This window comes from Heloderma suspectum, chromosome 13 (assembly GCF_057233095.1).
Source record: "Heloderma suspectum isolate Gila_16-S chromosome 13, 16-S_ref, whole genome shotgun sequence".
Lineage (NCBI taxonomy): Eukaryota > Metazoa > Chordata > Lepidosauria > Squamata > Helodermatidae > Heloderma > Heloderma suspectum.
This window is the reverse complement of record NC_139470.1, coordinates 6617631-6639218: the sequence shown is the minus strand read 5'-3', so window position 1 is coordinate 6639218 and position 21588 is coordinate 6617631. Positions and strand designations below refer to the sequence as shown.

At 48.1% G+C, this 21588-nt stretch overlaps 1 protein-coding gene across 2 annotated transcripts in view; it reads left to right on the top strand.

Annotated features, from left to right (window-relative positions):
* Nucleotides 1-9881: 9881 nt before the first annotated feature.
* RILPL1 (Rab interacting lysosomal protein like 1) overlaps nucleotides 9882-21588 on the top strand; it is a 30145-nt gene continuing 18438 nt past the window's right edge. For both annotated transcript variants that reach the window (XM_084820097.1, XM_084820098.1), the window contains exons 1-3: nucleotides 9882-10699; nucleotides 15459-15609; nucleotides 20540-20658. In XM_084820097.1, coding sequence (XP_084676223.1) covers nucleotides 10325-10699; nucleotides 15459-15609; nucleotides 20540-20658 — 645 coding nt within the window. In that variant the 5' untranslated portion in view covers nucleotides 9882-10324. The remainder of the gene's footprint in view (nucleotides 10700-15458; nucleotides 15610-20539; nucleotides 20659-21588) is intronic.

Here is a 21588-nt window from a genome sequence, read left to right as displayed (position 1 = left end):
CAGGCCAGGCTGGGAACTATGGCGGCCGTCGAGGGCCATCCGAGGAAGCGAATGGGCGACGCCCAGCGGCGAGGCGCGCGCTGATTGGGCGCGAGGAGGAGGAATGGGAAGCGACGGGGCACGAGAGGAGGCGGTCGGTGGTCTGACAAAGCCAATCCGCGCGTCGTATCATGCGGTGGGCTTGGGGGGGGGGGGCGGCGACGGCGGCCGCGAGGGGTCATTCCGGGGCTGTTGGCGTGCGGGCAGCCGAACGTTCAGGGCCGTCGGGAGGGCGCGGGTGGCGTTACCTGCTAGAGCGCAGGGAGGCGCTTCCCCAGTATGGTGCCCCCAGATGTGTTAGACGACAACTCCCATCATCCACGGGGTGGGGATGATGGGATTCCTAGTCCAGCACACGCGGAGGGCGCCAGGCCTGGCAGCCTTTCCCAACCCTGTGCCCTCCAGATGTGTTCGACTACAATTCCCATCATACGCGGCTGGGGATTATGGGATTTTTAGTCCAGCGTGCACAGAGGGTGCCAGGTCCGGCAGCCTTTCCCACCCTGTGCCCTCCAGATGTGTTGGACTACAACACCCGTGCTGGCTGGGGTGATGGGAACTGTAGTCCGACATATCTAGAGGGTATCAGACTGGGGAAGGCAGCTTCTAGGGCTCCAGTTTCAGGCACGTGGGAGCAAACAAACAAAAACCCCAATGAGAGTCTTGTGCCACCTTTGTAGCAGCCATATCGGGGGTCAGACTAAGTAGCCTCATGCAGCCTCATGCTTCATGTTCTTGCTGAGCTCTTGCTCTCTGAAATATATGTTTGTAAGATGACGAGACACAGGAATTTCTTATCTTGTCAACAAAGGCTAAGGTCATATAATTGTATATCTTGTTCTCTGCTGTTCTGTTCTCTGCTTATCATGGCTACTCTATAACCCATTTCTTGTATTATAAACAATGGTGCTAGGAGAAGAAATGTTGAGGACTGCAACCCCACACTGGAGGGAGAGGAGGAGTCGTTTCCTATGTGTCACAATATCTATAAAAACAATGTGCTGATGTAAATCGGGGCTTTTGGCTCTTTGGAAGTGATTCCAGCCTTAAGCCCGTGTGTTAAATAAACTCTTTTTCCTTCACTCCGTGGTCTCTCTGACTCTGAGTTCTGCAACACCTTGAAGAGAGGCAGGGTGCTGTAGTGATTAGTGCAGGGGTAGGCACACTGTGCCCCTCAGGCTGCATGTGGCCCTAATCCTAATTTCATACAGCTCTCAAAACTCATTCCAAAAGCCCTCTGCACTCAACCAGTTCAGATTTCTAGTGGCCAGTCTCTTGGTAGCCTGCTGCATGGGAAGGAAGAGGGAGAGAAGAAAAAAAAAGGTGGCAAAAAGAGAGAAAAAGGGCTGAACCACCCATTTTTGGTTCTGGCTGTGTCCACCACTGGCTCCAGTCCTGCTCACTGCTGACACGTGACTCTTGACAGATTACCCATGAGGGAATGCAGCCCTTGATGGAAAAATGGTTGCCTGGCCCAGGATTAGTGTGCCAGGCTAGGACTGGAGAGACCCAGGCTCAAATCCCCCACTCAGCCATGGAGCTTACTGGATGATTGCGGGCCAGTCTCTCTCTTAGGCAGCGGAAGAACCACTTTACACTGCCTTGTGCCCCTTGAGGAAAAGGCAGGAAATAAATGTAATAAATAAATGTAATATCAGCATTCCTTCTAATGGTGATTCAGGCCTTCTTGTGCTTGTGTACCTGGACACAAAACGGTACCACCCACACACAACAGGGAGGTATCGGCAAATTCAGAGTAACCGCAAAGTTTGCCGGTGTTCAAAAAATCTTTAGGGGAAAATATCCTAAGCTGGCAAATACACCTTTCCAAAACAGCCCCGTTGTAACTCAGTGGCACAAAATGATGAGTGAGAACATTAGAATACTGACAACTGGGTAGGAGAAAGAATGGGATACATGAAGCTGAAGAAGGAAGTGACACAGATATACAAACATGGTAGAAAGAATCATCTCATTGTCTGGATAGGTCACTTCCCATTTTACACTGAGCTGTTGTTTTTCAGTGTTCCCAGGGACAGACACAAGAGCTGCCAATAGAAATTGATTGAGAAATCCAACACAAAGACATGTTTAACGGTGAGAAGAATGCTACAAGGTTTACACATGGGTGGAGCCTCCCCTTTCAGTAGGTACTGACAGGTATGGGCTACATGCTCAATCCTTAACAGGACAATTTCCTTCCTTTGGTTCTTAACTGTTGCATTTGACCAGACTCAAAGTACCAGTGGAGGCTGGTGGCTCTGATGTCAGTGGGTTGGTGAATCCGCTCTGGGTTTCAGTCAGAACTCTAAAGGAGCAATCTAAGCACCTTGGATCCAAGCACCTTGGATAGCTCCTTTAGAGTTCTGGCTGGTACTGACTGGAACCCAGAGTGGATTCACTGCCCCGCTGACATCGGAGCCACCAGCCTCCACTGCAAAGTATTGGTTTCAACTCAAGAAGCTCATTGTTGGTTTGGTCTTCCTGAGACGTTGAAAAGCCAGAGGGGTTGCCGTGCTTGGCAGGAAAACCATGTCAGATCCCACCAGGCAAATATACTCCTATTTGCCTAGATTGTAGTGAAGAAGAATATCAAGATCATACTGTATGTTGCATGCAAAGAGTTCTATGGAATACAGTGGGTATCAAAAGCTATTTGGATGTGTCCTGCTTCTCCTCTAGCCTGAAGAAGAGTTCTGGTGAACACAAAAGCTTGCTCGCTACTTTGAGGTATTTTTGTTGGTCCTCTTACATCTCCTTGGGTAGTCCAATATTTGTTTATTACATTGATTACATTTATATCCTGTCTTTTACCTCTTGCAAGGAACCCAAAGCAGCTTACATGATCCTCCTTCTCTCCATTCTATCCTCACAACAACCCTGTGAGGTAGGTTAGGCTGAGAGTCAGTGACTGGCCTGAAGTTACCCAATGAGCTTCCATGGCCAAGTGGGGACTAGAACCCAGAACTCCCAGCTCCCAGTCCAACACTCACCGCTACGCCACACTGGCATAACATTGGAGCCGGGGAAGCTAAATTCAAGCCTTCTTTGTCTATGAGTGGCTTTAGGCAAGCTACAACATCTCAGTCTAGTTTGTCCATCTCTAAAATGGGTATAATAATGTCTAGCTCAGGAGTGTCAAACTTCTTTCAGCCGGAGGGAACTGTGGAGAATCTGGGGGGGGTTGCATTCCAGTGGCATGCAGGGTCACAGGCAAAAGTGGGCAAGGCCAAAGGCAAAATAAATGGGTAGAGGCAAAAACACCAGCATTTTTAGCATAAACCTCTTATTGCCAGTAAATAAGCCTTAGGAGAGGCATTTCAGCCTTTTAGAATGGGGAAAAGATTTGCAAAACCTGGGGAACCAGCAAATGATCAGCAGTTGCTTCAACACCCACATTCTAGCCCTGCAAGGTTATTGTGAGGACATTTAACTTTATTGATGGATGGATGGATTGCATTTCTATCCCGCCTTTTTTCCTCTTGCAAGGAACCCAAGGCAGCTTACATTATCCTTATCCTCCTCCATTTTATCCTCACAACAACAGCTCTGTGAGGTAGGTTGGGCTGAGAGTCTGTGACTGGCCCAAAATCACCCAGTGAGTTTCCATGGCCAAGTATTTGTAAAGTTATGATGTTTTGTAATAGATTGTCTGAATCTTCGGAATGGGGTGTGATTAGGGATGTTGGAGAAATTTGCAATGGAACCAAATGAGTTTGAATTTCTATAAATCTGACCCACGGATTCCACAGCAGCCCCGCTTTTCCTGGGTCACACAAATTCTGCAGACTCATGGACCAAGTTTTTTTCTTGTAACTTTCTGGAATTTTACACAAATTTAATCGTAGAAAAATACATACAATAAAAAACACCTGCTGAAAATGTGCATTTCCCCCCTAGGCTAAAGCATGAAAACGTACATATGGGGGGGTTGTTCATGGGGGGGGGGAATTGGTGCATTTTTGCATATGTGAATTTGTGCAAATTCGGGAAATTGGAAAAAATCCGATTCCACCCATGAGCGGATGACAGAACAAAAGGCACCTGAAAATCTGCAAAACACAGACGGATGTTACAAAATCCATACATCCCTAGTTGTGATACAGATAGATGGATGGACAGACAGACAACATGTATTTCTTATCCTGTGATTTGTGGAGGAATTTGCTTGTGAAAAATTTAATGAATAAAAGCCACACACATAACTTCTTAGCTGGATAACCTCAATGAATTTGTTTTTAATCTTTAAAAGAGACACATTGTCCTATTTGTGTTGCCTGCTCAACTATGTAATTCAGTTCCATAAATTGAATGAGAAGACATCACTGACTAGAATGTACCCTGGATTTTAGGAATGGCACTCTACCACTATGCAACTGATATTAACAGCATTCACAGATGCTGTATTCCAGATGTGTGGCCCAATCTAAACTGTGTTTGCACCACAAGTAAAGTCTCAACAGTTTCTATGGGACTTACTCCCAAGTAAGGGTGCTTCCATGACATCACCCCGCTGTCACTTCTGTCTTTTTCTTGCGGTAAAAAATTAAAGGGGGGGGGGAGGACAGAATAGTGGCACAATACCTTCTGATTGGTACGGCTAGCAGACCCTCTGTCTGGAAGCACCCTAAGGGTGCAATCCTGTGCAGGTTTAGACAGAAGTCCTACAGCTCCCAGCATTCCCCAGCGAGCCATGCTGGCTGGGGGATGCTGGGAATTGTAGGACTTATTTCTGTCTAAACCTGCATAAAATTGTGCCAAACTGTGCAAAGCACCCTTTGCAGTGAAAAGGATTTAGCTTCAATGAGCACAAAGGGAATGGGTGCTGAATAGGCACACATTCAGCTGGGATACAGAAGCGCTTCCCTACTAGTTGTTCTCATACTGAATAGTTTTCAGCTCCTACATTTATTTGTGTTTTAACTTGCTGAACTAAATTGTTTGTTTCTTATTGGAAGATGTCTGATTCTTCGCAGGACCCTTAAGGTCCTGTGACCCCTTAAAGACTAACACATTTGTGATGGCAGAAGAAGGTTTTGTGGACTAGAGCAGGGGTTGGCTGAAGTAGATGGGGATCTATTTGTGGATCTCCAAACGATTTCCAATGGATTGGCAAGGGTTTTTGGCTCCCAGTTTAACAATAAGTCTTTTCCTCCTCTCCCCCCCCCCACCTCCTAAATTAGGTTGCTGTGTACAAAATGAAGCAGGACAAAAGCTAATAGAGTTCTGCCAAGAGAACATGCTGATCATAGCAAACACTCTTTTCCAACAGCACAAGAGGTGACTCTACACATGGACATCACCAGATGGTCAATATCGAAATCAGATTGATTATGTCCTTTGCAGCCAAAGATGGAGAAGCTCCATACAGTCAGTCAAAACAAGACCTGGAGCTGACTGTGGCTCAGATCATGAGCTGCTTCTTGCAAAATTTCGGCTTCAATTGAAGAACGTCGGGAAAACCACTAAACCATTCAGGTATGACCTAAATCATATCCCTGATGAATATACAGTGGAGGTGAGGAATAGATTTCAGGGATTAGACCTGATAGACAGAGTGCCTGAGGAACTATGGACGGAGGTCCGTAACATTGTTCAGGAGGCAGCAACGAAATCCATCCCAAAGAAAAAGAAATGCAAGAAAGCCAAGTGGCTGTCTGATGAGGCTTTACAAGTAGCTCACGAAAGAAGGGAAGCGAAAAGCAAGGGAGAAAGGGGAAGATATACCCAACTGAATGCAGAGTTCCAGAGAATAGCAAGGAGAGACAAGAAGGCCTTCTTAAATGAACAATGCAAAGAAATCGAGGAAAACAACAGAATGGGAAAGACTAGAGATCTCTTCAAGAAAATTGGAGATCTCAAGGGAACGTTTTGTGCAAAGACGGGCATGATCAAGGACAAAGAAGGCAGGGACCTAACAGAAGCAGATGAGATTAAGAAGAGGTGGAAAGAATACACAGAAGAACTATACAGGAAAGATCTGAATGTCCCTGATAGCCATGATAGTGCGGTCACTGAACTTGAGCCGGACATCCTAGAGAGTGAAGTCAAGTGGGCCTTAGGAAGCATTAGTAACAACAAAGCTAGCGGAGATGACAGTATTCCAGCTGAGCTATTTAAAATCCTAAAAGATGATGCTGTTAAAGTGCTGCATTCAATATGCCAACAAATCTGGAACACTCAACAATGGCCGCAAGACTGGAAAAGGTCAGTTTACATTCCAATTCCAAAGAAGGGCAATGCCAAAGAGTGTTCAAACTACCGCACAATTGCGCTCATTTCACATGCCAGCAAGGTGATGCTCAAAATCCTACAAGCTAGGCTTCAGCAGTATGCGAACCGAGAACTACCGGAAGTACAAGCTGGGTTTCGAAGAGGCAGAGGAACTAGAGATCAAATCGCCAACATTCGCTGCATCATGGAGAAAGCAAGAGAATTCCAGAAAAACGTCTATTTCTGCTTCATTGACTACGCTAAAGCCTTTGATTGTGTGGATCACAACAAACTGTGGCAAATTCTGAAAGTGATGGGAGTACCAGACCACCTTACCTGTCTCCTGAGAAACCTGTACGAGGGTCAAGAAGCAACAGTAAGAACCAGACATGGAACAACCGATTGGTTCAAAATTGGGAAAGGAGTACGACAAGGCTGCATATTGTCACCCTATTTATTTAACTTATATGCAGAGTACATCATGAGAAATGCCGGGTTGGATGAATCAGAGGTCGGAATTAAGATTGCTGGGAGAATTATCAACAACCTCTGATATGCAGACGATACCACCCTAATGGCAGAAAGCGAAGAGGATCTCAAGAGCCTCTTGTTGAGGGTGAAAGAGGAGAGTGCAAAAGCTGGTTTGAAACTCAACATTAAAAAAACGAAGATCATGGCATCTGGCCCCATCACTTCCTGGCATATAGAAGGGGAAGAAATGGAAGCAGTGACAGATTTTACTTTCTTGGGCTCCAAGATCACCGCAGACGGTGACTGTAGCCATGAAATTAAAAGACACTTGCTCCTTGGGAGGAAAGCTATGGCCAACCTAGACAGCATAGTAAGAAGCAGAGACATCACCTTGCCGACAAAGGTCCGTCTAATCAAAGCTATGGTTTTCCCAGTAGTAATGTATGGCTGTGAGAGCTGGACTATAAGGAAGGCTGAGCGCCGAAGAATTGATGCTTTCGAACTGTGGTGCTGGAGAAGACTCTTACGAGTCCCCTGGACTGCAAGGAGGTCAAATCAGTCCATCCTAAAGGAAATCAACCCTGAGTGCTCATTGGAAGGACAGATAATGAAGCTGAAGCTCCAGTATTTTGGCCACCTAATGCGAAGAGAAAACTCCCTGGAAAAGACCCTGATGCTGGGAAAGACTGAAGGCAAAAGGAGAAGGGGACGGCAGAGGATGAGATGGCTAGATAGCATCACGGATGCAATGAATATGAACTTGAGCACGCTCCGGGAGAGAGCGCAGGACAGGAAGGCCTGGCGTGCTATGGTCCATGGGGTCACGAAGAGTCGGACACGACTGAACGACTGAACAACAACAATAACAACAAATCAAGAAGGCTTGGGGGAAAATAAGAGCGGAGATCTGTACGTGTGAAAGGATTTGAGGGCCACTTCCGGTTCTGGCAATAAAAACAAATTCTGGAGCTGAGGATGTGTTCAACAGAATCACCTTGTTCTGCAATTCTATGTCTGCCTTCTTTAGGGCACAATCCTATGCATGTTTAGATCCCCCACCCCAAAGTCCTACAAGTCCCCATGCTGGCTGGGGAATGCTGGGAGCTGTAGGACATTTTTCTGTCTAAACATACGTAGGATTGCAATTTTAGTCTCTATTTTGCATCTGGTTCTAGTTGGTGGACTTTGGGGTTTGAGTGAAAAATAAAATAGATCCTGTAAGCCAGTTCCTCTCCCTGCCCCATAACTTGGGGCTCTCCCTATGTCTTGAACTACAACTCCCAGCTTCCCTGACCATTGGCCAAGCTGGGTGGAGTTGATGCGAGGTGATGTCTAAAACACCTGGAGAGCACCCAGGTGAGGAAGGCATACCATAAACCTAATGTTTGTCTACCTTTAGACCAGAGTCCACTTCTTCACTCTGATGAATCTTATTGTTGTTTGCCACACTGACCTTTTAAAAGGACAAGCGGAACATTCATGTTTTAGACAACAACATACCCATCCCTTGTGGCAAGGGCTGCGCTCAGTCAAGGGTTCCACTAGGTAATTTTAGACTCTGGACTTAAGATGCAATCTATGCACATTCAGACAGGAAAAAGTCGCACAGTTCCCAGCATTCCCTAGCCAGCATGGCTAGCTGGGGAATGCTGGGAATTGTAGGACTCTTTTCTCTCTAAGGGGCTGCGGTGGCTTAGTGGTTAAGAAGCGGAACTGCAGACTGGAAGGTCGGCAGGACAGCAGTTCGAGACCCGAGTGCTCCCGTCTTCAGTCCCAGCTTCTGCCAACCTAGCAGTTCGAAAGCAAGAAATTGCAAGTAGATAAATAGGTACCGCCTCAGTGGGAAAGGTAACAGCGTTCCGTGCACCTCGGTGTTCAGTCATGAGGGCCCCATGACCACGGAAGCGTCTTCAGACAGCGCTGGCTCTTCGGCTTAGAAACGGGGATGAGCACCGCACCCTAGAGTCGGACACGACTGGTTGGGGACACCTTTACCTTTCTCTCTGAACATGCATAGGGTTGTGCCCAAAATGGCCTAATGGGAACCCTCCTTTACGCAGCCATGTGTATTACTTTGGTTGTGAAGCACACAACTAACATTTCTCTCCCCCAACCCTTTGTCACGCCATGTTTGACAACTGCTGCTTTATTCCTGGTATGTTATGTTTGCCAGCCATGATTTAACCCCCCCCAACCCCCAAACTCTGAGCATGTGCCGTTTTGCATTTTAAATCCTAGCACCAGCATGAATAAAATGGGAGCTTGCTTCTGCTGCCCTTAGAAGAAAATCAGAAGAGCCCTGCTGGATCAGACCAAGGTCCATCCATTCCAGCATTCTGTTCACACAGTGGCCAACCAGCTGCCCCACTGGGAAAGCCACAAGCAGGACGTGTGTGCAACAGCACGATCCCCAGCAGCTGGTGTACATGGGCACACTGCCTCTGATACTGGAGGTAGCATATAGCCATAAGGACTAGTAGCCAGAGGGCCTTCTCCAGGAATTTGTCCAACCCGCTTTTAAAGCCCTCCAAACTGGAGGCCATCACTGTGTCTTGTGGAAGCAAATCCCATAGTTTATGCGCTGTGTGAAGAATTCTGATCTGTCCTGAATCTCCCAACAGTCAGCTTCATGGGATGGCCCCGGGTTCCAGTATGATGAGAGAGGGAGAAAAATCTCTCCCTATCCACTTTCTCCACACACCGGGCATTATTTTGTACACCTCGATCACGTCTCCCCTTACTCTCCTTTTTTCCAAGCTAAACAATCCCAGCTGCTGTAACCTTCCCTCCTCACCTGCCACTCGGAGGCGGGGGTGTCACTGGGGGGGGGGCGCAGGGCCCGGGATTCTGGTCCCCACTCCAGCACTAGCTGCACCACCAGTTTGTGCTTCCTTCGGCCCCTGGAGTTGCTCTACCCACACTTCCATCACAAGGCTTCGACCTGCTCTATGCCAGAGATTCTGCCCAACTTGCAGGCACGGGCATGCGTTCTGGGAATACATACATAATTCCTCCGTCTCCTCCCCTTCCCTTTCTCTCCCTCGTTCCCCCTCCGCCTCCCTTTGCGTAGTGACAGCAGGCTCAAGTTATACTGGAACAGAGCCGTGGAGGAGGCGCAGGCGAAGAGGGAGGAGGTGGAGTTTGGGGGCTCTGTGGGCAGGGAAGGAGGCAGAGAGAGAGGCGCCGAGGTTTCTCCCTTGCCTGCTCCGTCTCCTTCTTGTGCGTGCGCGCCTCCAGCTGCTCTTCTCCAGTAGATGCCAGCAGCCGGGGCGCCCGGGGGCTGGGCCGGCCCCGCTCTGATCTCCGGCCGGCTGTAGCCAAGTTTTGCTCCGAGGCCAAAAGAGAAAGGAGCCCACAAACAACAGCAGGAGGAGGCGCAGCCGCCCAGAGAACTTTGCAAGTTGCAGAGCGCTCGGGCGTGCGCCCCTGGGCGGCTGGCTGGCTGGCTTTCCCAGGAGAGGCGCATTCCCTTTCTGCCCTCACCCCAGGCTCGCCGCTGCCGCTGCCGCGTTGGGGAAGGGCCGATCTCCAGCGGCGCTGCGGCGGGAAGGAAGGAGAGCCGAGGGGGGAAGGCGGCGGGGGCTCGCTGGCGCTGCCGTCTATGAGGGACTCTCGGCCAGGCTCCTCCTCGGCGGGATCTGGGAAGGCGCCGGGGGCGGCCATGGACGGCCTGGGCCTGGGCTCGTCGTCGTCTTCTCCCTCCTCGGCCCTGGAGAAGAACGTGGCCGACCTGACGGTGATGGACGTGTACGACATCGCCTCGCTGGTGGGCCAGGAGTTCGAGCGCCTCATCGATCAGCACGGCTGCGAGGCCATCGCCCGGCTCATGCCCAAAGTCGTGCGGGTGCTGGAGATCCTCGAGGTGCTGGTCAGCCGCAACCACATCAACCCGGAGATGGAGGAGCTGCGCCTCGAGCTCGACCGGCTGCGCCTCGAGCGGGTGGATCGCATCGAGAAGGAGAGGAAGCACCAGAAGGTCAGGGCCGGGAGGAGCGGGGCCGGGAGGAGGGCGAACGGGTCGGGCCGGCCCGGCCCGGCCGCTGCTCGGTGGATTTTGTTTTTATGTATGTGTTTCTGTCCCGCCCTCTTTCCTCTTGCAAGGAGCCCAAGGCGGCTTACGTGAGCCTCCTCCTCTCCATTTTATCCTCACAACAACAACCCTGTGGGGTAGGTTCGGCTGAGAGTCTGTGGCTGGCCCAAAGCCACTCAGCGAGCTTCCGTGGCCGAGTGGGGACTAGAACCCGGATCTCCCAGCTCCCAGTCCTGCACTCTCACCGCTATACCACTCTGGCTCACTGGATGGGATCGATCGTTACGTTCGTGTCCTGCCTTGTTCCCTCCAAGGAGCCCAAGGCAGCTTACAGGAGCCTCCCTCTCCTCTCCATTTTATCCTCACAACAACCTTGTGAGGTAGGTGAGGCTGAGAGTTCGTTACTGGCCCAAAGCACCCCCCCCACACACACACACACATACACAGTGATCTTCATGGTTGAGTGGGGAGTTGTACCTGGGTCTCCTGAGTTTCAGCTCTTGAATGCAGCCTTCCCCAACCTGGTGCCCTCCAGATTTTTGGGCCTTCAACTCTCATCATCCCCAGCGAGCATGGGCAATGGGCAGGAATGCTGGGGGTTGTAGTCCAAAACACCGGGAGAGCACCAGGTTGCAGAAGGATGCTCTAACAACTACACCACACAGCAGGTCTCTCCCCTGGGTGCCTTTGCACAAAACAAACCTGGCAGGGCTTGGTTTGAGAGCAAGGGAGCCCTCTGATCTTTCTCTCTCTGTCTCTCTCTCTCTCTCTCCCCCATCCCATACTCTGTTGGGGTGGAAATGTAAGATTGTAAGCGCCTTGGGACAGCAACCTCCTGGATTATGTAACTCTCTCCTGCATCCCCTGGGTTATCCTGTTCATTCCGGATGTATCAGACTACAACCCCCGCACATCTGGAGGGTAGCAGGTTGGGGGAGGCTGATGTAAATAAACACAGCAGCAGCAGCAGGAAAAGAATACCATAATTAAGATGAGTTGTTTTTAACATTCCCAGACCTGAGCATGTGAATAACTCAGAATCTGAGATCAGCAGGGCATACTCCCAGGAAAGAATATCATAGGATTGCAGATTCAGAACTGTTGGGATTCCCTTCTTGGATGCAGATGGAAAAATACCTATGCAGAGCATTTGGTGGTGCCAGAAAGGGAATGGCTGGGCCCCTCTTATGGAGCTCCAGATGCACCTCAGAGTAGACGTTGCATTGTAGAAAAGCAGCAGACATTAACAAAAAAGTCAGCAAAGGTAGCAAGCAGGCTTTTGGCTTCTCCCCAGCCCACTTTTCCAAGCAAGATGTTAAGTATTTTCAAGGATGGGGTTTATCCCTAGAAAAATGCGTCTAAAGAAAGGGTGCCTCTGAACACTGGCAAAGTGCCTTCCCATTATCAACAGCTAACTGGTGCTGCCTCTGTACATTTGAGGATCATTCCACTGAAAGGCAGGGTAGAACATCCTCAAAACAAGCACAGACATTTGGGCATCATTTGACTTAAGGGCTTTCAAACATTCTGCCTTGGCACCACTCGGCATTTTGCAGAGGTCGGGGGTAGCTTGATCCTATTCATGTTTCTCAGAAGCTCTCAATGAGCTATAGCTCTCAATGAAGTTTACACTCCTGAGTAAAGTGTGCATATCGTAGCAAGCTCAGAAAGATGTTGGGCGCACCTTCGTAGAGCTGGACATCTTCCACCCAGATTCCAGAAAGGCGCTTAGACACGGGTGATTAAATATTTAATTCTGTTTTTAATTACATTTATATCCTGCCTTTCCTCCCAAGAAACTCAAGCTCCCGTACATGATCCTCCTCCCCTTTTTATTCTATCCTCATAATAACCCTGTGAGGTAGGCCTAGCTGAGAGATATCTAAGGCCACCCTGCAAACTTCCTGTCTGAATGGGGATTTGAACTTGGGTGTCCCCAGTAGTCCAGCCCTCTAACCTCTGTGCCAGCCTTCCCCAGCCTACTGCCCTCCAGATGTATTGGGCTACAACTCCCAGCATCTCCCAGCCAACATGGAGTTGTAGTCCAACACATCTGGAAGGCACCAGGTTGGGGAATGCTGCATTACACCCCCCTTGCTCTGCACTTGTCCATAGGCACTCTGTATGTGTGTATTGTTTGTATGGTTAGTATTACTTTTTCCATGCTCCAGGAGCTGATCCCTGGCTTTGAATTCAAGTTCTGGGGTGTGGAGGTTTTCCAGGCTGAGCTCTGGCTCTGTGGGAGACCTGAGAGGAAGTAAAGAGAGGTGGAGGCTGTGGAAGGAAGGAAGGAAGGGCCGAGAAAGGATAGGGAACGGAGGACCTGGAAGAGGCCGGAAATGTCTTCTATTTATTTATGTATCCTCATTACACATTCAGTTCTCCTGGTAGAATTACACTCTGAACTGACATCAACCTCTGATTTGGTTGCACCTTAAATGGATAAACAAGAGACTAAAAGAAAGTCAACAACCCTTTGAAAGACCACAGCCTTTTGACTCCCTTCTCTCTCTGTCTCTGTGTGTGCCCAGAATAAATTGATTGTGTAACAAGAGCCCAGTTGTCATCTCTGGTGAGTGGGAATGACTGTTTCAGAGAGGCGCACAGTCATTGTCATGCTCTGGAAATCCATGTTCCTAGAGATCGGGGCACTTAGCTGAGGGCAGCAGCCCTGGGGTAACAGTCCTGTGATAACCTCTGGATCTAGAGGCCACTGCCTTCGCTCTGCTATGGGTAGAATTATCGTAGCTAAATTTAACATCTCACAGTGCAACTCTATACATGTCTACTTGGAAGTAAGCCCAGTTGCGTTCAATGGGGCTTACTCCCTGGTAAGTGTGCATAGGATCACAGCCTAAATCAGTTTGCATCTGATGGGAGGATGGGGAAAACCCCTGAGACTTTGCCTGGCTTTGAAATGCGCCATGTCTCTTGACTCATTCCCTGTGTGTCACTTCTAGGTTTAGTCTGGGGAATGGCGGGAAGAGAAGGGTGTGTGTGTATAGAAACAGATGCGCCCACCCATCCCTTGCCTGCTCTTGTGTTTTCACATGGGCTTGTTCCCTGCTGGCACTGCAAAAAGTACTTTTTGATTATATCCGGCAGCAGCTTGGAAAGCATGGGCAAAGGGGGGGGGGAGTCTGGGAATGGAAAGGAAGACTATTTAGGGACTGGAGCAAAAGGTTAGACCCCACCCCCTGCCCCGGAAAACAAAGAAAATGGGATGAGAAAGGTTACAATAGTATAAATTAAAGCCCAAGGCAAACAAATGCTCTTTGATTCATTTTGTCTTAGGAACAAGATGATCGAACACTCGTGTGTGTGTGTGTGTGTGTGTGTGTGTAGAAACAGATGCCCCCCCCCCCATCCCTTGCCTGCTCTTGTGTTTTCACATGGGCTTGTTCCCTGCTGGCACTGCAAAAAGTACTTTTTGATTATATCCGGAGCAGCTTGGAAAGCAAAGGCGAAGAGAGAGGGCGGCGGTGGGGGGAGTGGAGTCTGGGAATGGAAAGGAAGACTATTTAGGGACTGGAGCGAAAGGTTGGACCCCACCCCGCGCCCCAGAAACCAAAGAAAATGGGATGAGAAAGGTTACAATATAAATTAAAGCCCATAGCAAACAAACGCTCTTTGATTAATTTTGTCTTAGGAACAAGATGATCGAACGCTCTCCCTTTTCCAGAACAGAACTGCTTCAGGCAATGAGTTGTATCCAGTGTTAGTCCTACTCAGAGTAGACCCATTGGGACTTAAGTTAGGCCAACATTGGATACAGGCCAATAGTAGGCTCGCCTAGTGGGGTTGCCAACTGACCAGAGCATTGCATGGCCCTGTGGCTTTAACAGCAGCCGAGATCCTGTATGTGGAGCTGCTGTTAAAAGACTCAGGGCTAATTAGGAAGTTGGCAATAGCCCTTCCTGCTTCCCTCAGCTACTAAATTGCAGTGGCGCCCAGTGTCTTAGCCTTGGTTGCCATGTTACTCTGCAAGTGCCACCCAGGGTCCTCAGAAAATTGGGGAAGGTCTGTAGTAGCTGGAGCACCTGCTTTGCACGCAGAAGGCCGCAGGTTCAATCCCTGGCATCTCCAGGTAGAACTGGGAAAATGTCTGCTTGAAACCCTGGAGAGCCACTGCCAGTCAATATAAACCAGGAATGAACCCCAGACCCATGGGCTCCCAATCCAGCCTTCCTGGATTCTCCAGATGGCTCCGCCCCATTCCTTGACCCCCGCCCCCCCGCCTCCCAAGTCTTAGTTACGGGCAGTAAGAGCTTTAAACCAAAATAATATTTTTGGCTCTGCTCCTTTGGCCCTGACCACCTCTGGAATGTGGCCCCCAAGAGCTTCTTTGAAATTTAATTCGGCCCTCAGACTGAAAGAGGTTCAACACCCCTGGTGTAGACAATACTGAGAGAGACATACCCGTGGTCTGACTTGATAGGAGGCCACTTCCTATGTTCCTAAACTATTTGCATTTATTTATTACATCAATATACCACCCTTCTTCCATCAGAGAACTCTAGGCAGCGAGCATGGGGTTCCTAGATGGTCTCCCGTCCAGTCACTGGTCAACCCCTAGCTCCTTAGCTTCAGCGATATGGGGTGCCTCGTACACCTCCGAGACCTGCACCCTGTGAATCGGAGGCCTTTGACCGCCTGGAAGGAACTGAAGGCTGAGTGACAGCATGTGATCTACTCATCCCTTTAGGAACTCGAATTGGTGGAGGACGTTTGGCGAGGAGAAGCTCAAGATCTCCTCACCCAAATCGCTCAGCTGCAGGAGGAGAACAAGCAGCTGATGACCAACCTCTCCCACAAAGATGTGAACTTCTCGGAGGAAGAGTTCCAGAAGCATGAAGGCGAGTGGGGGTTCTCGGCACTCGGAAGATCTCGGCGATGGCCTGGGATTTCTTTGGAAAGGAAACCTGTTGGGATCGGGCCTGGGAAGGTGTTTGGGAAGGTGGCGGCGGCGGCTGGGGTATCAGTATAAGACCGTATGGAGTGTGTCGTGCCAGTTTTACATCAACTTTACTGGCATCTTACTGGTTTCCTGGCCCAATTCAAAGGTCAAGTTTGGATATTCAGAACCTTATTAGTTAGTTAGTTAGTTAATTAATTAATTAATTTCTATCCCGCCAATTTCAGAGATCTCTGCAGGCATTTATTTTTTTTAAAGTGTGACCCCTGAAGAAGGCCCATACTCAGGGCTGAAACGCATAGGGCATCTTCTTATAATAAAACCACATATATTTTTTCAACATCTTGAGATCTCATCTATTTATTTACTTATTTTATTACACTTCTGCACCACCCAATAGCTGAAGCTCTCGTTTTGGGTGTTCTCCAGTTTTGTTTTACCCTAAATTTATATCCCGCCTTTTCACTAAAATGGTGCTACATCTAAACCTGTGGCAGCCAATTCCATTCATTTAAACACATGTGGCAGAAAATCCCATTAATTAAACAGTGTGTTGTGTTGTGCGAAGGAGGACTTTTTCCTCTGGTCTGTGCTGCATTGTTTGTGGTGCCAGTCAGATTCACTGGGTGACACCCCAAGTTGCAGCATTACCTATGTGTCGGCTGAAACATGAGAGGGGAGATGGCTCCTTCCTTCCCTCTAGCCCCCTCCTCCTTCCTGGTACTGAATCCCAGGCCAGCCTGCACAGTGCTGTCTAGCTTGTCCTGGAGGAATTGGTGGCATACAGGCGGCTCTTTTTGCAAGCCACCCGCAGAGCCAAGCTGCTAGCTTCATATGTCACATCTAACTATTTTTATATGAAGCAACCTTCTTGGGAAGTGGTGGGTGTAGCAGCTGCTTTTTCAGGATTTCATTCAGCCAGGGGGTGTAAAGGGGGAGAACAGAACAGTCCCCAGTGGTTTTCCCTTTTCCCCTCTCCAGATCATCATTACAGCCCTCCTAGAGAACAGCCAATTTGTCCATGGAACATTTATTTTGTTTTATTTATACCCTGCCCCTCCACAATAAACCCAAAAAACACAATTAAAAACACAGGAAATAAAAAATAAAAACAGGACCCAACCCAATAGAACAAGCTTCAGCTACAGACCAGCTAAGGGAGCAACCCTATGCATGATGAGACAGAAAAAAAAAGTCCTACAACTCCCAGCATGCCAGCTGGGGAATGCTGGGAGTTGTAGGACTTTTTTCTTTCTAAACATGTGTAGGATTGCAACCTTACATGCCAGAGACCTGCTTGAATAAAAACATCTTTGCATGCTGCTGGAACGACAGCAGAGAGGGAGCCAACCTTGCTTCTCTTGGCAGAGAGTGCCACAGTGTGGGAGCGGCCACCAAGAAGGCCCTGTCTCTCATCCCTACCGAACAGGCCTCCAAATGGTGGTGAGACAGGGAGAAGGGCCTCCCCAGAAGATCTTAGAACCTGGGCAGGCTGTGGTCTTTCAGGTAGCCCAGTCCCAAGCTGGATCTCTGGACATTTAGGAGGGATGGGCTGCCATATATCCATAGCAAACCAGAGTTTTTCCCCCCTTTGCAGAGACTGCTGCCTTCTCCTCTCACACTCCCCTGTCATAACATTTTCTCACTGGGTTATGACTTGTGCAGCTCACACCCTTGCATTTAAATATAGCAATATAGTCTTCTGAGTCCCCAAAGCCAAACAGACTTCAAGATTATTATCACCACCACCATTTAGCAGCACAGTCAGTTGCAAGCTTTACAGAGCACAAGAGTGCAGGTCTCTGCCCTGAGGAGGTTACAATCTAAAATTCAACAACAGGGGAGACAACACAGGAAGGGGGAGCGAAAATGGGGTAGACAGCGAAACATGGGAAGTACTTACTTGAAACGTTCTTTTAAAAAACCAAGGGACGTGAACTCTGATGTACTGACTATTTCCTTCCTTTCCACTGCCATGGAACAATGTCGTCATGGTCACACTAATCTGCAGTGTGGGATGCACTTTAGGAAACTGGCAGAAGGAACCATTCAAGAGCTGGACTTGCCTCTGAGTAAACATGCATAGGATCGGGCCGCACAGCAGCAAGCAATCCTGCCCACACACTTCCCTGGGAATAAATCTGCCTGAAATCCATATTGGAATTAACTGCTGAGTTAAGCATATAGAGGATCCTGCCACAGGAACAGCATTCATCAGAATGTCATTCTGTACATCTGTGGCACATCCACATCTAGAATTAATTAGGCTGTCATAAAAAATAAATAAATAAATTGGCGAATATCGCCAACGTGGACAGGTTCTAAAGACTTTTCCAGAGAAAGGCAAGAGAACAAGCCAGTTCAGCAGAACCATGGGGGAGCCAGAGCAGAAGCTTAAGAAGTGGCAGGCAAGTAAATCAGAGAGGTGCTTTGCCCTAGAGGGCTTGCATAAACACAGGTGCTTTCTGAGCATCCTTTTGATGTGGGAGGAGGAGTCACCTGCTCTCACACACCTGGTTAGGGAGAGACCTTCACATCCGCCTCTTCTCAATAGCGCTGCACAAAGAGGAAATACTTTTGGGGGGGAGATGATGAATCCTACGTCCCTGACCCAGTTGGTAACTTCAGGTCTGGGTAGTTCTCTTAGCTATTGTCCAGCTGTTCTTATTTTATTTTTTCTGGTATTACCAGAACTTCCCAGGGGTGATAGCTGCTTGTTGCTGCTGTTGTTTTTGAAGAGCCATCCTTGGTTTGGTTTAGAAAATCATCCAAGATGCTCCTTGAATGTTTGGGGAAGGGACTGGGAATCAATTTATACATCCCCCCCCCCCACAACCAGAAACTAAAATGGAATGTGGGGAGGAATGAAGAAAATAATCTTGCAGTGTAGAGAACTTAAAAACAGAGAGTGCTTCCTTTTGGTTGGGAGAGTAGGGGGAAAAACTGTTTCAGTTCTGCCTTTGTGGTTTGTTTGCTTTTTGAAAATCTAAATAGAAAGTTTGGGAAGTATCCCAAAATCTCCACCCAGACATACCACTTTTTAACTAAAAATTTGTTGGGGGTAGGGAGCAAATAAGCTTAACAATGGAAAATCTCATTATTACAAATGGGGCCTGCAACAAAGTATTGCAGTATGGAGGGCCCCTGTTCAGAGTTCCAGCCAGCCATGCACATTTCCATATTACTCCATTCCAGAATCCTCTGTTCAGTTCCCCTGCCCGCTCTCTGGTTTTCCATGTTCTTTCCCCCTACAATAGACATTCAGTGTTATATGGCCTTTGACCATTCTCACTCCTCACTGGGCTGCCGTTGGGATTTATTTGTGCAGATTTTTCAACTTCTGCAAAACTTGGGATTTCCTCCTACCCTGCTGATAGCTCCCTGTTTTGAGTGGATGGTGCTGATTTGGCTAGGATTGGCACTCAAAGAATGAGTTTACCATTAATATGTAGGGTATTTCATGTAGTCTGCGGTAGTGTATATGGCAGGGATGCAGAACATGTTGCATTGCTGGTGAAGATCTCCAGTGACTGCATTACAGTTGTGGGTGGGACCAAAGGCAAAAGGGGCGGGGCCAAAATAAAAAATGTCAGCATATTTTAGTTTAAAGCTGTTTGTGAAAGTTTGAGGCCTACAGAGGCAAGGCAAAGAAAAAAGTCAGGCCTAGAGGCCTGGGGTTTTTGTTGGGAGGGGGTATCCCTGAGAAGAGTAGTTTCATTTCTCCGGTTAAGTTTAATTTTAATTTCCCCAGTTAAGTTTCCTTTCTTCAAGGCTGAAACAGTACTTTCAGTTTTGAGGGAGGAGGGTATAAAAAGAGTGAGTTGGGAAGAGCAGAGCCTGAAAAGAGAGCAGGTAGAAGCAGTCTAGACGAGTCTTAAGTGCAGCTAGGGTAAAGGAACTTGCATTTTGCAACTGTTATTTTCTCTTAAGTCCTTTTGTATCATTCAGGTCTATTGTGATTTGCTTGCTTTAATTTACCAGTAAACTGTTGTGGTTAAACCCTAGAGTGTCTAGAGTGTCAGTCACCCCACGTCTACAACCTAAACCCCACATTACTGGGAAGGGGAAGTTTAAAAGAAGGAAGGTGGGACTTTTAAGGAGGCAAGAGATCCTTAAGGAGTTGCTCAGGGGATCCAGGTTACAGGGGAACCCTGACACTCTTACTGCAGTAACTAAGCCTTAGGAGAAGCATGTGAACCTTTTAGAATGGGGGGAAAGTGCAACAAAAGCCAGGAAACCGCCAAATGATTGGTGGTTGGGGGGAAGGGGGTGTGGCCTTCTGGGGAATTCCAGAGGGCTGGATTTGGCCCCTGGGGCCAAAGGATCTGCACCCTTAATATATGGGGTTGTGAGGTAGCTGGTGAGCAGGCCTGGTTGGAAATCCTGTACACTCCTAAATGAGAGTAAGTCCCATTAAACTTGGTGGCACTTAGTTCTGAGTAGACATACTTTGGAATGTTACTGCATTATGTGCCTTTGGATCATGAATATAGAACCTGAAGCAATTGGGCAGGCAGATACGTGTATTATTAGACAACCACAGTTTATTTGCCTCAAGCATGTACAAATGTCTTTGCTGTGTTTCATATTGCCACTTTTTTTTTTCCTAACAAGGCCGCTGTGCAGTTAACTGCGGCGTGACAGGCATAAATCCATCAGGTGCTGCTTTCTCAAACACCCGCTATTAGAAGGAACTAACTGGCTGAAGTTCTGCCTGTCATGTGGTTAAAGGTGCAGGAGCCCTGCTAGAAAAAAGTTGGCTACCCTTGCTTGGTATCAACAGCCATCTAAGGTGTTCACTTAACAGGAGCAATGAAACAATCCATGCTTGCTATCACTGACAATTTCTCTCTCTCATTTTTTTATACCAGGAATGTCAGAAAGGGAAAGACAAGTAATGAAAAAGCTGAAGGAAGTAGTAGATAAACAAAGGGATGAAATCAGAGCAAAGGACAGAGAACTTGGACTTAAAAATGAGGATGTGGAAGCAGTAAGTGTCTTTTCCCCCCTCCTGCTTTGGGAGAAATGCTGAAGTAATGCCAAATAATAAGAACATAAGAAAAGCCCTGCTGGGTCAGACCAAGGGTCCATCTAGTCCAGCATTCTCTTCACACAGTGGCCAACCAGCTGCCTACGGGAAGCCCACAAGCAGGACATGAATGCAACACCACCCTTCTGCCCATGTTCCCCAGCGACTGGTGTACATAGACACATTGTCTCTGATACTGGAGGTAGCATATAGCCATTAGGACTATTAGCCACTGATAACCTTCTCCTCCAGGAATTTGGCTAGCCCCCTTTTAAAACCATCTAAATTGGTAGCCTTCACTATACCTTGTGATGTTTATATTTTAACTCTATGCTGTGTGAAGAAGCCCTTCCTTTTATCGGTCCTGAATCTCCCATCAATCAGTTTCATGAGATGACCCCACTAGGTTCTAGCATTATGGGAGAAAAATGTCTCCCTATCCACTTTTTCCACACCATGCATAATTTTGTACATCTCGATCATGGCTCCCTTTCTTGCCTTTTCCCCAAGCTAAACAACCCCAGCTGTTGTAACCTTCCTTCATAGGGGAGTTTCTCCAGCCCCTTGATCATTTTAGGTCAAGGCCTAATCCCTAAATCCATTTAGATATACCACAATTTCAAGGAAGCTAGGGTCTCTGTCACTGGCTATGAGACATGACAGCACAGAACGGAACCTCTGTGTTCAGGAGAAGTATACCTTGGAGGACCAGGCACTGGGGGCAAACTAGTACGGATAGCTATCTACATCATTAGCTGTTTGTGAGTTTTCTTGGGGCTTCTGGCTGACCATTGCTCGATGTGAGATGGACATTTCATCTGAACTAGTAAGGCTATCCTTAAGTGGAAGTATTTTAGTCAATTTAAAAGTGTGTCTGGATGTTCCATCTTG